Here is a 14,813-nt window from a genome sequence, read left to right on the forward strand (position 1 = left end):
GTAGTGGTTAAGTGCTATGGCTGCTAACCAAAGGGTCAGCAGTTCGAATCCACCAGGTGCTCCTTGGAAACTCTGTGGGGCAGTTCTACTCTGTCCTATAGGGTTGTTATGAGTCAGAATCAACTCGATGGCACTGGATTCAGGGACTAAAGAATGTATTTTAAGTTTTAGGAGCCAGAATTTATTCCTGTTGGGGTTGATGATGACTAATTTGAGAATCTTAGGGAAATAAGGAAAATGTAAGGAAGGTCAAATGATCTTTTTCACCCTTGAAGGGAATTTCTCTGATATGTGAAGACTTCCTAGGTAGCATTCCACATTGTTTAAACTTCAGTATTCTTCTCCCCTGCATAAATATCCATTTCCCTTGAAAGTGTCTCTGTCATCTCTCTCTCATTTTCATTACATGTTCTAAACTTACTGCCCCTTCTGAAAGTGTCCACACTGTCTCCCATCACATTCATTTTTCCTACACTATGAGATTTCCAATTCTACATTCTTCTCACTCTCCAGCTTTCTGCATTTCATCTTTCTTCATCATTTCATCTTCTCTCTCCTGCATTTCATCTTTTCCTGGACATTTTCTAGCCACTAATCTTCTGGAATTTAGCTAAAAAAGAAAAACCTCATTGCCATGGAGTCAATTCTGACTCTTAGTGACTATATAGGGCTGAGTAGAGCTGCCCCATAGGATTTCCAAGGAGCAACTTGTGGATTCAAACTGCCGACCTTTCAGTTAGCATTTGAAAGCTTTAACCATTGTGCCACCAGAGCTCTGGGAACTTGGTTAGGATAAGTTTTTTTTTTTTTTTGCCTGATAGAAATAATTCTAATCTAAATAATTAGAAAAAGGTATATTTAATTTTAGCATTTAGAATTTTAATAGAATTTAATCACATAAATAAACACCCATGTTTCCCAATATATATATATATATATTTTTTAAAAATCAAGACTTAAAATGTCAATTCTGTCAACTTCAGCCTTAAAATTCTATTCTGAGTTCGGTAACATGTAGCTACAATTCACAGCGGGTCTTCTCTGTGTCCATAACCACCCCCATGATTATGTTCACATAGATTTTTGTTCATCTAATACTTTCCAGAGAGAAAAATTCAAAGACAACAGGAATTGACTTTTCAAGTCTGTCCAGTAGTTCTCAACCTTAGCTGCATGTTAGAAAACCCTGAGGAATGTCTAAAAATTAGTGCTATCCGGATCCCACCCCAAACCAATTCAATCAGAATCTCTGGAGCAGGACTATGTAAGTTTTAGAGACGACCCCAGGGAAACCTAACACAAAACCAGTGTTGAGAACTGCTGAGCCTAAGGCCAAGGGTACAAAGAAAAAATGGCAATTACAGTAGTACAAAAACCGTTGAAAAGTTAGCGGTCACTACTGCACATCAGTTTATAATGTGATATCCTCAGAGGCGAGTGAGGTTCTCCTCTTTGGCCCAGTCCTGGATTTTTGCTTGTCCAAACTTGAGGTAAAAGACCAGACCAAACATGTTGACAGCAGCCGACAGGAAAAACACATTCCTCCATCCAGACTCAGAATTCTAGACACACACACAAAAAACACACAGAATCATGTTCTTTCTCACTAGTTCCTTTTCTGCCAGTTCAGAAAATCCTCCATTTTGTGTACCACAAAGCCGATCACAAAAAATTGAGGGACCACTATGCCCTAGCCACCTAACATCTAAACCCATCAAAGATGGTTTATGAAACTGTTGGAAACCAAAGGACTCTAAAATGCACATTGGTTTCTGGATTGGGATCGATTTTTCTTTAAACCCATACAAATTAATCTACATTATTGTTTTCCTAGAACTTTGGATCTCGACATTCATGACAACATTGTATCATTCACATAAAGTTCTACATAAAATGGTGTCTTTAAGATCTCGCATGTGCAATTGCTCTTATTTTGTTTTATTTATGGCTTGGTTGTTAGCGTCAATCACAGCAACCCCTTAGATGAACACAACAATAAAACATGAGCTATATTTGATCTGCCTGTGTCATCCTCCTCACCAGTCCATACTAAGTTATAGTTCACTTCCAGCATTATAGTCACAGTGGATTCCTAGGAATTTGGTCAAAAAATAACCCCGAAGCTAAATCACATAGAAATAAATTAAAAAAAAAAAAAAAGGCACTTTTCCTTGTAAAGTGACTCTCATGAGTCCTCTCATCCCAGCTTGGTTCTGTCTTTCATCTTTCCCACCAGCCTATACTTCTGAGCAAGCCTCATGCTCCATGCCACCGGCAGCGTGTCATATCCATTCTCTTTTCACCCATGATTTAACCTCTCTTTAAACTGGCCTTGGGAAGCTTTGTGTTTACTTTCTTTTTTTTTTTTTTAAGTTAAATCAATCATGATCTTCCCTTTTTGCCTCTCTGTCTTCACCTCTTACCATTCCTGGACATGTATGATTCACTGTGGCCATAACTGAGAACACTTCATGGGTTTGTATCTCTAGGATGTCATAACATGCTGTCTTCTCTACCCAATTGTTCGTTTTCACCAATTTAATATCTATTCATTTTTGGAAATTCAGCTTATATTTTTCTTCACCTGAGAAACTTGACCTGGTACAGTTTGTCTGAGATGCCCCCGTAAATAAAATAATTGTGTTTTATCCATGCTTGTTTCCCCCATCAGACCATACAGTCCTTGAGAGCAGAGGCCCTACAGTGTATCCTCAGTGCCTAAAACAATACAGCCACTTGTAGATGTTCAATAAACTGGACCCAACCTGACTAATAAGGAATCCAGTGGCAGTGGAAGAGATGATTCCTGCGATGAGCCCAAATCCCCTTGAGATGCCCATAAGGAAACTTGAATATCTGTGGAGAGATGATTTTATATAGAATAAGAGATCCTCATGGCATCTGCAGTAATTCAATATTAATGCAGCTTGACTCTAATGGCAAAGTCATTTTCCCTAATGCAATTTTTTGTCCACTTGAAGACATTCATAGCAATGTCTATTTGCCAAACCTAAAATCACCAATCCACTCAGTTAACAACCAGGGAACAATTCAGTTTCTCTGGAAGCCAGGGTCCCTACTCTGGCTGTTCAACACGGGAGGCAGTTTGTATAGTGGGTAAGACACAGGCTCTAGAGTTAAACTGCTTGAGTCCAAACCCTGGCTCTGCCCCAGAGTCACCCTCATAAAGCAACTTAACCTTCTGGTGTCTTGGTCTTCACCCCTATAAAATGGGGATAACAATAGGGCCTACCTGTTGGAGTTGTGCGAATTAAATGTGTTGATATACGAGAAGTCTTCAGAGCAGGGTTTTGTTCATGGTGAGTACATATGCAGTAGCTAATATTATCAACGCCCTAGAAGCTTTTTCAAAATATATATGTGTAGGCTCTTTCTCAGAACACACAGTCCAATCTCTGGTGGGGAGGCTTGTGAATCTTTTTATCTAAACGATTATTAGCCAAGACTGGGGACTGTTGTTCTAAAAACGCCTTGGGTTATGGCCACATACTGACATTTCTAGTTATTTGGCACTGTATCATCATTTAGTGAATGTCAATAACAGGAAGGAGTTGAAGAAGATGGCTAAGGCCTAACACCTCTGGAGGAGCCTAGAGGAGGAAAAGATAGGTAAAACTCTTACCTGGGCGCGATATCTAAGGTGTTGATGATAAAACCCGAGTCACACAAGTTGCTGGTCCCAGGAATAAGTATCAGCAAAACAATGGTTGTCATGTAACTGGAAGTCACAAAGGGCAATGTCACAGCGCAGAGTGATGGAAGAAGGAGCCCTGGGCAATGAGGACACGCCATCAGGAACCCTCTTAGACCACAAGTAGAAAAGGGGATTGGTTAACCGGGCCCATGGGCCTATCCTTACCTAGGGACGAAAAGAGTTTTCGTACGGTGATTAGTCTGAGAAGACTCCTGGACAGAAGAAAATCTGCCAACTGACCTCCTAGAATCGTACAGCTTGAGGCAGCAATAAAAGGTAGGGAGGACAGAACCCCACTCTGAGGGAAGGAAAATTAAACAGTGAGTAATTACAGAGGTGCATATAGCACTAAAATTTATCACTTACACAGACCAATCAGCCCGCCCCTGACATTCTGAGTCATTTTAGGGAATTACCATCCTTTTCCACACAAGAAAAACACTGTCTCAAGCAAGAATGACAGCACCTGAATCACACTGCTCCCCAGAGAAGAGCAATATTTATTTTTAAAGGAAACTGAAGAATCAGGAGTTATGGCAGAATGCGATAGTGGTTAAGAACACAGATGCTGGAGCAGCTCTACCACGATTATTATTGTGTAACCCAAAGTAAGTCATATTACCTCTGTATGTCCCTATTACTGCGCCCATGTGATTGAAATCATCACAGTGTCTCTCTCGGGGTCACTGTGAGGGTTAAATAAGTGGTTATGTGCAAAGCACAGAGAACAGTGACCAGAATAGTAGGGAGCACAGAGCTATGTCTCTTTACTACCATTACCATCACTTTCATAGAAGTATAGGAAGTATACTTACATCTCGAATGTTAACATGGAGCACAGAATTGATGTACGTAGGTAGGTATGTTATGATTATGGTGCATAACCAGAAATGGCTGAAAAAACCCATGAAAATGGCCCAAAGTGGTAGGCATCTGACCATAGCCTTTATCGGGACAGATCGTCTAGGAGAACTGGGCTGAAAGGAAATATCTAATCAACACTGGTATTAGAACAGGCCAGAGGCCACCTCTCCTGGGAGACCCACGCCTTACCCCAGCTATCTCGGCACTGTTCACAAGTAGAAGGGGTACACCATACCTGTTGAGCCAGTGAGGACACGATGTGTTCCTTTTCCCTGACACTAATGCATGGGTGATGCATGGGGTCATCATAAATCACCACGAACCACAGGAAGCAGCAGACACAGCCAATGCTACCTGGGAAGCAGGGACCCAATTAGTTTTCCGGTTGATTTGTGATCTGGGAGGAGTGGTTTCCCCTGAAGTGGCATGCCTGCCCCCACAAACACACACATCTATTTATGGTGACTCCACCATAAAAAAAAAAAAATAAGGACGTACATTTTCCCACTTCTTCTTTTCGTCTCTTAATAAACTCTTTTTTACCATTAAAGCTTTCTGGATTTAAAAAAAAAAAATTTTTTTTTTCTTTTTACCACCTCTCAAATACAGTCTTCATTTGTCAGTGTTAGAACCCTCTAGAAATAGCATGAGCATGAATATTGCATAGTGTAAATCAAAATGGCCTGAGCTTAACATCACTGATAATAAAACTATCCAAGCTAGAACTACACATTTAAGACACCATTTGGCTATAACAACAGAACAATCCATAGATACGTGTCTCATTGCTAGGACTTATTATTTGAAGAAGATTCTATGTTAAAAGCCTCTAGGGACAATGTTCTTTGAATTTCCTCTAATTAATGGGTCCATCCATTCTTTTATTTATAAAGAGAAAAGTCAGGCACTATGATAGGCACCAAAGTAGTAAAGACATTGTAAAATGGATCCCTTGCCTCAAACACTTCACAAACTAATGGGGACAGGGGGCAAATAATCACACGTCAATGTGTCCTAATGAAGAAATAGCAGGAAGAAGCATAGAGGACAGAATCTAATGGGATAAGTCCTAGGAAGTTCCATGGGGGAGGAGACATTTGAACTGAGTATTGCAAGATTTACCAAGTACAGACTAAGGTTAAGGGCACCTTGGGCAGAAATAATACTGATAATGAAATACAAAGACACATTGAAGGTGTGCTTCACCAACTTTGATATCTTAATTACGACTAGACCAGACATTTTAATTATAGTGGGAAAGATTCTGCAGGTACTTGGAACAGGGGGGTAAGTCTGCATTTCTGATTTCTCAGAAATCAGAATTATGTGTACGTCATCTTCTCTGCCCTGGGCCCAGAACACAGTGCTGCCCAGCACCACCCGGACAATATCAAATCAAGCTGTGTGGACTAGAATAAGAAAGTTATCAATCCTCAACATTCTTCATCATCTTCCATTTTACAAAAGACATTTTCTCTCACATGGGAAGAATGTGGAGAGTAGAGGCATCGAAATGGATGTCTGCGAAATGCAAGCATTCGTATTTGAGACAAAGTGACTCACCAAAGATATAGAAGATAAAAGGCCAACCCAAGGCCTGGCAAATAAGTCCCCCCACACAGAGGATGATGAAGGAACCAAATGCTACCCCTGAGGAGAAGGGGAAGAGAAAAAAAACTTATGTCAACACAAAACCTGAGACTGAATGGTCATCCAAGACATTGTCCCAGCAGTGAAGTGGCACACTTAGAATGAGTGGGTAATAAGAATTTTTCTTTCTGCTCACAAATCTCCCCCAGCAAAGCCACATGAAGTCATTAGAATTAATAAATAATATGCCATTGACTCATCAATGGCTCCTGCACATCAACGTGACCAAATCCAAATCCCTCTGTCTGCAATGGGTAAAAATACAAAAAATCAAACCTGTTGCCACCAAGTCAATTCCAACTCATGGCAACCCCATGTGTTAAATAGTAGAACTGCTCTATAGGGTTTTCTTGGCTGTAATATTTACGGAAACAGGTCACCAGGTCTTTCTTCCACAGCACCACTGAGTGGGTTCAAACAGCCAATTTTAACGTTAGTAGTCAAGGTAGCATTTGCACCACCCAGGAATCCATCTCTGGAATGACAGCCCACCTATATTCCCTTATGATTAGAATTGCATTCAGGCAGGGTGCAACATGAGTTTGGGAGAAGGAAAGGAAAGACTTACAAAAATTAGTTAGATACCATCACTGTGCTCATGGAGTTGTCATTCCAGTTGGAGAGAAAAGTGTAACCAAATTTACTATTACAAATGTAATACAAGGTAGATCTTGCATTATTAACACATTTTACAGAAATTCACAGTGAAAAAAATGCACTTTATATGGCAACACAATACACATACTCAAATACACTCAAACATTTCCACACACAACCACACATATACACGCATGCCTCAAACAAAAGTTTCATGAAACAATACTTCCCCTTACCATATGCAATGCATTCTAACATTCTATTCTATTGACTTTCATTTTTCAAATACTGATTTTGGCCCACCAATTTAATTTTATGACCCTCTAATGGGCCCCAACCTGTAATTTGGAAAAGAAAACTGATTTAGAATATAGATGTGATAATGAAAGTATAATATGCTATAGAATTATACTTGAGGAGAAATTAATAATGATTATAAGATTTAGAAATTGTTTTACAAGAGCTAAACAGTTTGTGGGTTATTAAACAGTATGTTGGATAAAATTTTGGCAAGTGGAACTGGGAGCCAAGGACTTTCCAGTAATATGACCCAGTAGAATCAGAGTCAGAGAAAATTTAAGTGCAGATGTGTGGGGCGGGGGGTCGGGGGGATGGGAGGTAACGCATGGCAAGTGCAATTGGAGCCTTGCTTGTAGAAGGTTGTTGAATAGAGTGGAAAGGCAGGTTGGGGACAGATGCACAAGCATCTTAATACCCATGCAATAAAGAGGTCGATCTTTATTGTGCAGTCATGGAGGAACACACTGAAGTGTTCAAGTAGGTGAGAAAAATGCCCAATCTGTGCTTTAGGAAGATAATGCAACTTTGATGGGAAGGAGGCTGGAAGAAACAAAGCCAGAGGAGAGAGATCAGCTGAGAGTGGCACTTGAGATGGAGGAGGTGTTTCCAAATGCGATGGAAAGAAGCTGGCAAGCAGAGAAGGTTGCTATGAGGTAAAACTCCATAGGATGTGGCCATGTACTGGACCTGGAGTGAGAAGTCTGATGGAAATCTCAGTTCTGTTCTTCAGCACTCTCAGGGCTACCAGTTGGGGGAATACAGGGATGATGAAGTTGTGGAATCCTTAGTATGATGACAAACTATGGAAAGACAGTCTAGCCCGGTGATGGAGAATATGCACTCTCGGGTCAAACCTCCCGGCTTTTTGAAGTTGGACAATTTACTTAATCTCTGCACACCTTACTTCCCTCCTCTGTAAAATGAGAATAATAATAATAAAAAAAAAAAGTACCTACATCAGAGGTCTGCTGTGAGGATTATCTCCGAAGAGTAAAGCGCTCAGAATAGCAAAAAGCTCAGAATAATGCTGACTCTTTAAACATTGCTTTCCAACCTGATTTTTCTCTTTACCACTCTGAATTCTGATAGTCTTAATTTTCACGTGTACATCTTTGCTAAAATGGTCTTTTCACAGCTTACCTGACTTTTTACCATTTACGCAAATTCTTAAAGTTCTTATCTATTTCTTACAAGACTCTTCTGAGGCCTTTCCTGCTTCTCAACCTCAGTGGCTTACAGTACAGGCGTTTCTTTCTTATTTGCTATGTAACTGTCTTACATTGTTTCATTTTTTGGTGGCATTTTTCTCCCTCTTCCCTAAGCCATTCAATTCAGAGAAAGAAAGCTGTGGTAGGGATGAAGCAGATTACAAAACTTTGACCCATGTATGTATCCTTACCTGATCCTGCAATGGTAGTGAGCTTGCTTCGTTCCAGTGGGGGAGCCCATTTTGCCCAAATTGTAAACTGACCTGTCCATGCCATTCCCTGAAATGAAAATCATTAACAACTTTGATCTCTAGTAGAATTTAAGAATCTGTATTACACCCAGAATGAGAAAGTATCTGAATACCTGGGCCATGCCCTGGATTGTCCGAATCACAATGACCAAAATCACCCCAAAGTTGGCTGCCAATGGTGTGAAGAGGGTGAGAAGAGAAGAGATCAGTAAACCAGTACCAAGAATATGTTTTGCTCCAAATATTCCTGCTAAATATCCACTTGGGATCAGAGTCAATATTATTCCATAGTTGATGGAGCTAAAGATGATGCCCTGAGTTTCTGGACTCCATTCATACACAGAGGCCTGAGGAAAAGAAAGAAAGAAAATTCTTGGCTAAGAAGCCCTTTTATGAAAACCCACCTTACAGCCAGGAGTTGCTTGGGGTTGATAGGACCCTATCATAAAATATCTATCTTTTGTTTGTCTTTATTTTTTTTAAGCTAACTTAAATATCTCACATTTCCAGACCAAACAATTATACCCCTAACTTGCACCTCTCAGAAGGAGAGAAAAACAGAGTAAGTGAAGAAGAACACAGGTAAGTAAAATGATTACAGAGATGGATAATAAACCAAAAAACTAAACCCATTGCCACCGAGTTGATTCTGACTCATAGAGACCCTGTAGGACAGAGAAGAACTGCCCCATAGGGTTTCCAAGGAGCACCTGGTGGATTTAAACTTACTGACCTTTCAGTTAGCAGCTGTAGCTCTTAACCACTATGCCACCAGGGTTTCCAGATGGATGGATAATAGGAAGAAGCAAATAGAGGGAGCTACTGAGAGATGGTTCATACACGAAAAAGCTTCCTTTAACTATTTCTCCTTCTGGCAAAGCTTGGGTGACAAGTTGACTCTCATTATAAAGAATAAAGAAAACACACCAAATCAGTCCTTAGTTAACAACAACAACTACAAAAATCATGTTTGGGAATTCTGGTTTGTTCAGGCAGAGCTGACTTTCTAAAACACATATTGCAAGTGGGTAATATCACATTCTTCTTCTAATATAACTCAATAAGTAATTTCTGGTAGCCCACTAGATTTATGGCATCACGCTGAAAGTTGAAGTAGAAAGCCAAAGAATATAAAATATGAAGTATTTTACCCACTTACAGTCACTAAATAATTCAGGGTATATGATTCATGTCAGAATGAACATAAGTAAAATAAGGACTTTGAGGAGAAAAAAGAACAATTTGGGAAGATTCCAGGAAGGAAGCACTATTTGATCTATTCTTTAAATAATGACTATGATGTACATAAAGAGAGAAAGGAAAAATCAGTCTCGTTGGAGAAAACAGCAAAAGTGGACTTGTAGCATTTGAAATAATACCAACTGATCAGGAACTAACAGGGACTCTTGCTTGCTCAGAGAAAAGACTCTCCTAGGGCCATTGAGGAATCCCTGGCAGCATAGTGGTTAAGAATTTGGCTGCTAACCAAAAGGTTGGCAGTTCAAATCCACCAGATGCTCCTTGGAAACCCTATGGAGCAGTTCTATTTTGTCTTATAGGGTCACTCTGAGTCAGAATCGACTCAACAGCAATGGGTTTGTTTTTTTTTTGGTTTTGTTTTGGGATCATTGAGAGCATACGTGACTATGCTGGGAAGTGGGGCCCAATTCTGGAGGAGCACAGCATGTTCCAGGGAGAGTTTGGCAACTGAAAGGTGCTCTAGATTCCTAAGCACAGGAGTATGGATGTTAGAATGGATGATGGAAGAAAAACTGGAGACGCGAGGGGGGGTCATTACAAATGAGCTGGGTCAAAGACAATAAAAACATAAATTATGGGGATAACATTGGAAATGTACAATACATGATAGTTTAAGGAATAATTTTTGAAAGAGAGATAATCATGATTTTCATATAAATATTAAATGAACATGTCAAAGTTTTTACTAAACTCATTGACTAATGAGGAAACCACTCATACAACTGGTTCAAATGAGAATTAAAAAAAACAGGCATATATAAGCAGTAAGTAATGCTGAAATAGATTTTAAATAGATGGCAAAAATGGCTTATTCAACTGTGTGTGTGTGCGGGGGGTAGTTATCAACTGGTTTTATACAGGACAAAATTCATTTGCAAGGCTACCAAAAAGATTCATTTGCACAGTTATCTGTTATATACAATTTAGAGAGTTGTAAAACAGCTCAAAGGCTTTGACAAGCACAGAATCTCCCACAGAATCAGATAACCCAGAAGGATGTGCTTAGACAATGTCTACTTTTCCATTGAAGATATCCAGTAATCTGTTTGGTTCATTTCAGAATTTTTTGAAATTTTCCCTGCAGCACCCCTACCTAGTAATCATAACATCTCAAAGAAAGTTCATTTTTTTTAATCACAGGTGTAAGCAATGTCTCAAAGAAAAACAAACCCATTTCTTTTTAGTTTGTCATTAAAAAGTCATGGTTCTATACTCTGTTGACAAGATCTGAGCCTTCCTTTCAAAATGGATTTTCCCTCTCTACATAAAGCCTTCTTCTGCCATTAAACTTACCCCTGTATTAAATTCCTTGATGGATCTGCTGGGGTTATTGAAGGCATCTGTAAGGGGTCCCTCTGTGGAGACATTAGACATATTGTGCTCCTCAGTGCTGTTCACCATGGCAATAATTGCAATGCTCAGACTCACACGCTGGGTTATCATGGTGAAGTTTGAGAAGTGCATGATGACAGCCAGCCCATAGCGTAATGAACAGAAACCTGGACCTAGAGAACAACACAGCAATACACAATGAACATATTGACTGAGACCCATTTCTCCCACAGCTAAATCTGAAAGAACATCAAATGACCTCGCGCAGTTCCACCATCTTTTTTTTTTTTTTACCAAAAAGGCTACGAACTCCCTGTGTCAATTTCTTTTGTTGGCTTCAAAACAATGAATTTTGGATCTTACAATTAAGGAAGGTAAATACAGTTTTCTTCCAGAGATGTGCAAAGCAGATGATAGAGAAAAAAACTACATGCAAGGCACATAGGTCACATTGCTCGAAATGAAAGTGAATGGGGAATACACGGTGGCAGAGCTAATCACAAAACCCAAGTCTCCCAGCTGCAAGTCAGTGGTCCTATTCATTATGCACATTCGTTTATCACAAAGCCTGAAATTTCATACTTAGATGTCTTTAGATTAAGCTAATCACACATTCAAGGGTTCTCTTTAAAAATAGCCGGGAGATGGCAATTTAAGGGAGCATTTTCACTAACTCTTTAGTGTGATGTCCACCTGGAATAATCCTAGTGGTGTGTCATAGGCCCTGCTTTCATATATGGTCAGTTGTGTTTTGCTGTTGTTTGTTTGCTGGCTTTTTAAATTAATACAGAGAATCATTTTTACAAAGTTTGCAGTTGACATGATGCTGGAGGAGTAGTCAATATATTGTAATACCAAAGAATGAAAAATAAAAGTTCTCACAAAGTAGTACTCCTAACTCATTGCCATCAAGTCAAATCTGACTCATAGAGACACTGTAGGACAAAATAGAACTGCCTCATAGGGTTTCCAAGGAGCACCTGGTAGATTCAAACTGCCAACCATTTGGTTAGCACATTTGGTTAACCACTGTGCCACCAGGGCTCCCAAAGTTGTAAAGTGGACCAACATTGATAGGGCTCCTACTTGAATGATGGATTCAATTTCTTATGCATATTTGGAGAACTAGGACCAAAGAAAAACAAAGAGATGACCTATAAAGAAGCAGATAAAAATATAATGGAATAAACAGATTTTAACACCCAAATATGTCCAAGGATAGGATTGGCTACCGGCAAAAGAAGTTATTCCGTGTTACTGGAGGTTTCCAAACTTAGGGGAAATAGCCAGCCACTTAGCAAAGATATTATAGCAGGGATTCATGCATAGTTTGGGGGTCTGTTTAAAATGACTTTTTCAAGACTCATTCCATTCCTTAGATCCCAGGACATACTGATCACTCGGCTTAATTTCTGATAAATAAGTAGGTGGGGCTCCCTAAGGAAAACACAACAGGCAACTATAATCTGCCAGGATTGAGGGCTGGGGCTGAGTCTGCTGTTGCACTGGGAGAGCCTCTACCAAGTGGTGGCAAAATGAAAAAGGGAGGAGAGGAGAGCAAGGGTGTGTCAAGAACAGTGAAAATAACATCTACCACAGCCTCCACCAGACTGAGACCACTACAATTAGAGGGTCCCATCTACTACCACTGACTGCTCTGACAGAAATCACAAAAGAGGGTCCCAGACAGAGCTGGGGAAAAACGTAGAACAAAATTTTAACTCACAAAAAAGGCCAGACTTACTGGTCAGACAGAAACTGGAGAAACCCTGAGAGTATGGCCCCCAGACATACTTTTAGCTCAGTAATGAAGTCACTTCTGAGGTTCACCCTTCAGCCAAAGATTGAACAGCTCCATGAAACAAAACGAGACTAAAGGAGCACGCCAGTCCAGGGGCAAGGACGAGAAGACAGGAAGGAACAGGAACACTAGTAATAGGGAAACCAAGGTGAGAAGGAAGAGTGTTGACATGTCATAGGGTTGTTAACCAATGTCATAAAACAATACGTGTACTGTTTAATGAGAAACTAGTTGGTTCTGTAAACCTTCATCTAAAGTACAATAAAAAAAAATTTAAAAAAGAACATGGAAAATAGCTTCAACTTTTCCATAATGTAGCCTGCAAGCAAGAGAGGTGATGTTACCTTTCCTGGTAGAAGGCTTCTCATCCATCTGGCTTCCCTGGGAAACGGTGTCACACTTTGTGGTGGAATTTCCCTCTACCCTGAATCTCTTTTACCACGACCGTTTTTTATCTATGGAGAGAACATTATCCAAACAATGAGACAATTTTCTCGTATTAATGTTGCCTCCTCTCGGCATGAGTAAAAGTTTTGACTCAACAAACTATATATGATTTATATTTTATTGCAAATTTCAGAGGATTAGATTAGATTTTACATAAAAATCTAGCTTTAAGCCCCAGGAATGTGACTTATAGTATCATATAGTATCCAATCATTCATTTCCTCATCTGTTCACTAAGGATAATGCTCCTTTCTGTGTGGTGCTGTAAGAATTAAATGAGACAATTACAAGTGCTTTATAAAACCACAGAGAATTATACAAACGTAAGGAGTACTATGGCTTGTATGTAGCAGATCAGAAAATGAGGCAGTTAAACTTCAGAGCTGAAGAGGAAAGTTCTGGAGCAGACTTTCTAACCAGGTTTCCATTCCACCTATACAACCAAAACAATGTTCCATGGTATCTTCTGTGAAGATGAGGGACAATACTGCATGATACATATGCATGTATTTTAAAACAATGTTCCATGGTATCTTCTGTGAAGATGAGGGACAATACTGCATGATACATATGCATGTATTTTAAATGTTTATATGTATTATATTTAAAGGTTTGTTGCTGTCAGCTGCCAGCAAGTTGATATCCAGCTCATCCTGACCCTATGCACAACAGAACAAAACACCCCATCTTGAGTCATTCCCATGATCTGTTGCAGATCAGATCATTGTGATCCATAGGGTTTTCACTGACTGATTTTCAGAAGTAGATCACTAGGCCTTTCTTTCTAATTTAAAGGTTTAAATGTATGTAATATATTTAAATGCATTATATTTAGTTACATACATCCCCCTGCATATATATCATGTGTAATTTTCTACCACTCATCTGTCAGTTTGTTGTACTGTGGTGGCTTGCGTATTGCTGTGATGATGGAAGCCATGCCAAAAGAGTCGCTCATGGTGGAGAGGTTTCAGCAGAACTCCTAGACTAAGACAGACTAGGAAAATGACATGGCAGTCTACTTCTGAAAAAATTGGCCAGTGAAAACCTAATGAATAGCAGTGAAATATTGTCTAATATAGTGCTGGAAGATAAGCCCCTCAGGGTGGAAAACACTCAAAACAGGACTGGGGAAGAGCTGCCTCCTCAAAGTAGAGTTGACCCATCTTGGTCATCTAGTGCTGCTATAGCAGAAATACCACAAGTGGATGGCTTTAACAAAGAGAAATTTATTCTCTCACAGTCTAGCAGGCTAAAAGTCCAAATTCAGGGCATCTGCTCCAGGGGTAGGCTTTCTCTCTTTTGGCTCTGGAGGAAGGTCCTTGTCATCAATCTTCCCCTGTACTAGGAGCTTCTCAGCACAGGGACCTCGAGTCCAAAGGATGTGC

The 14,813-nt window shown here is 39.8% G+C and overlaps 1 protein-coding gene across 2 annotated transcripts; it reads right to left on the bottom strand.

The window, feature by feature from the left end:
* Positions 1-1,427: 1,427 nt before the first annotated feature.
* On the bottom strand, positions 1,428-13,350 carry SLC17A2 (solute carrier family 17 member 2). Of its 2 annotated transcripts, XM_049874964.1 has the most exons (11): positions 13,323-13,350; positions 11,139-11,350; positions 8,699-8,932; positions 8,526-8,613; positions 6,143-6,229; positions 4,815-4,933; positions 4,531-4,692; positions 3,881-4,013; positions 3,644-3,791; positions 2,766-2,856; positions 1,428-1,562 (listed from the first exon to the last, which is right to left on the bottom strand). In XM_049874964.1, exons 1-11 carry the CDS (start codon positions 13,348-13,350, stop codon positions 1,428-1,430), a joined length of 1,437 nt encoding a protein of 478 aa, XP_049730921.1. The 2 variants fall into 2 exon arrangements, with proteins under 2 accessions (XP_049730921.1, XP_049730930.1); XM_049874973.1 differs by lacking the exons at positions 1,428-1,562; positions 3,644-3,791 and having other exon boundaries at positions 2,747-2,856.
* Between the last annotated feature and the right edge of the window lie 1,463 nt (positions 13,351-14,813).

This window comes from Elephas maximus, chromosome 1, assembly GCF_024166365.1.
Source record: "Elephas maximus indicus isolate mEleMax1 chromosome 1, mEleMax1 primary haplotype, whole genome shotgun sequence".
NCBI classification, from domain to species: domain Eukaryota; kingdom Metazoa; phylum Chordata; class Mammalia; order Proboscidea; family Elephantidae; genus Elephas; species Elephas maximus.

Coding starts and splice junctions, on each gene's coding strand:
- SLC17A2 (XM_049874964.1), bottom strand. CDS start 13,350: ATGGATGAGAAGCCTTCTACCAGGAAAG. Junction 8,614..8,698: donor CAATCCAGGGCATGGCCCAG/GTATTCAGATAC, acceptor TTTTCATTTCAG/GGAATGGCATGGACAGGTCA. Junction 4,693..4,814: donor TGTCCTCACTGGCTCAACAG/GTATGGTGTACC, acceptor ATTTCCTTTCAG/CCCAGTTCTCCTAGACGATC.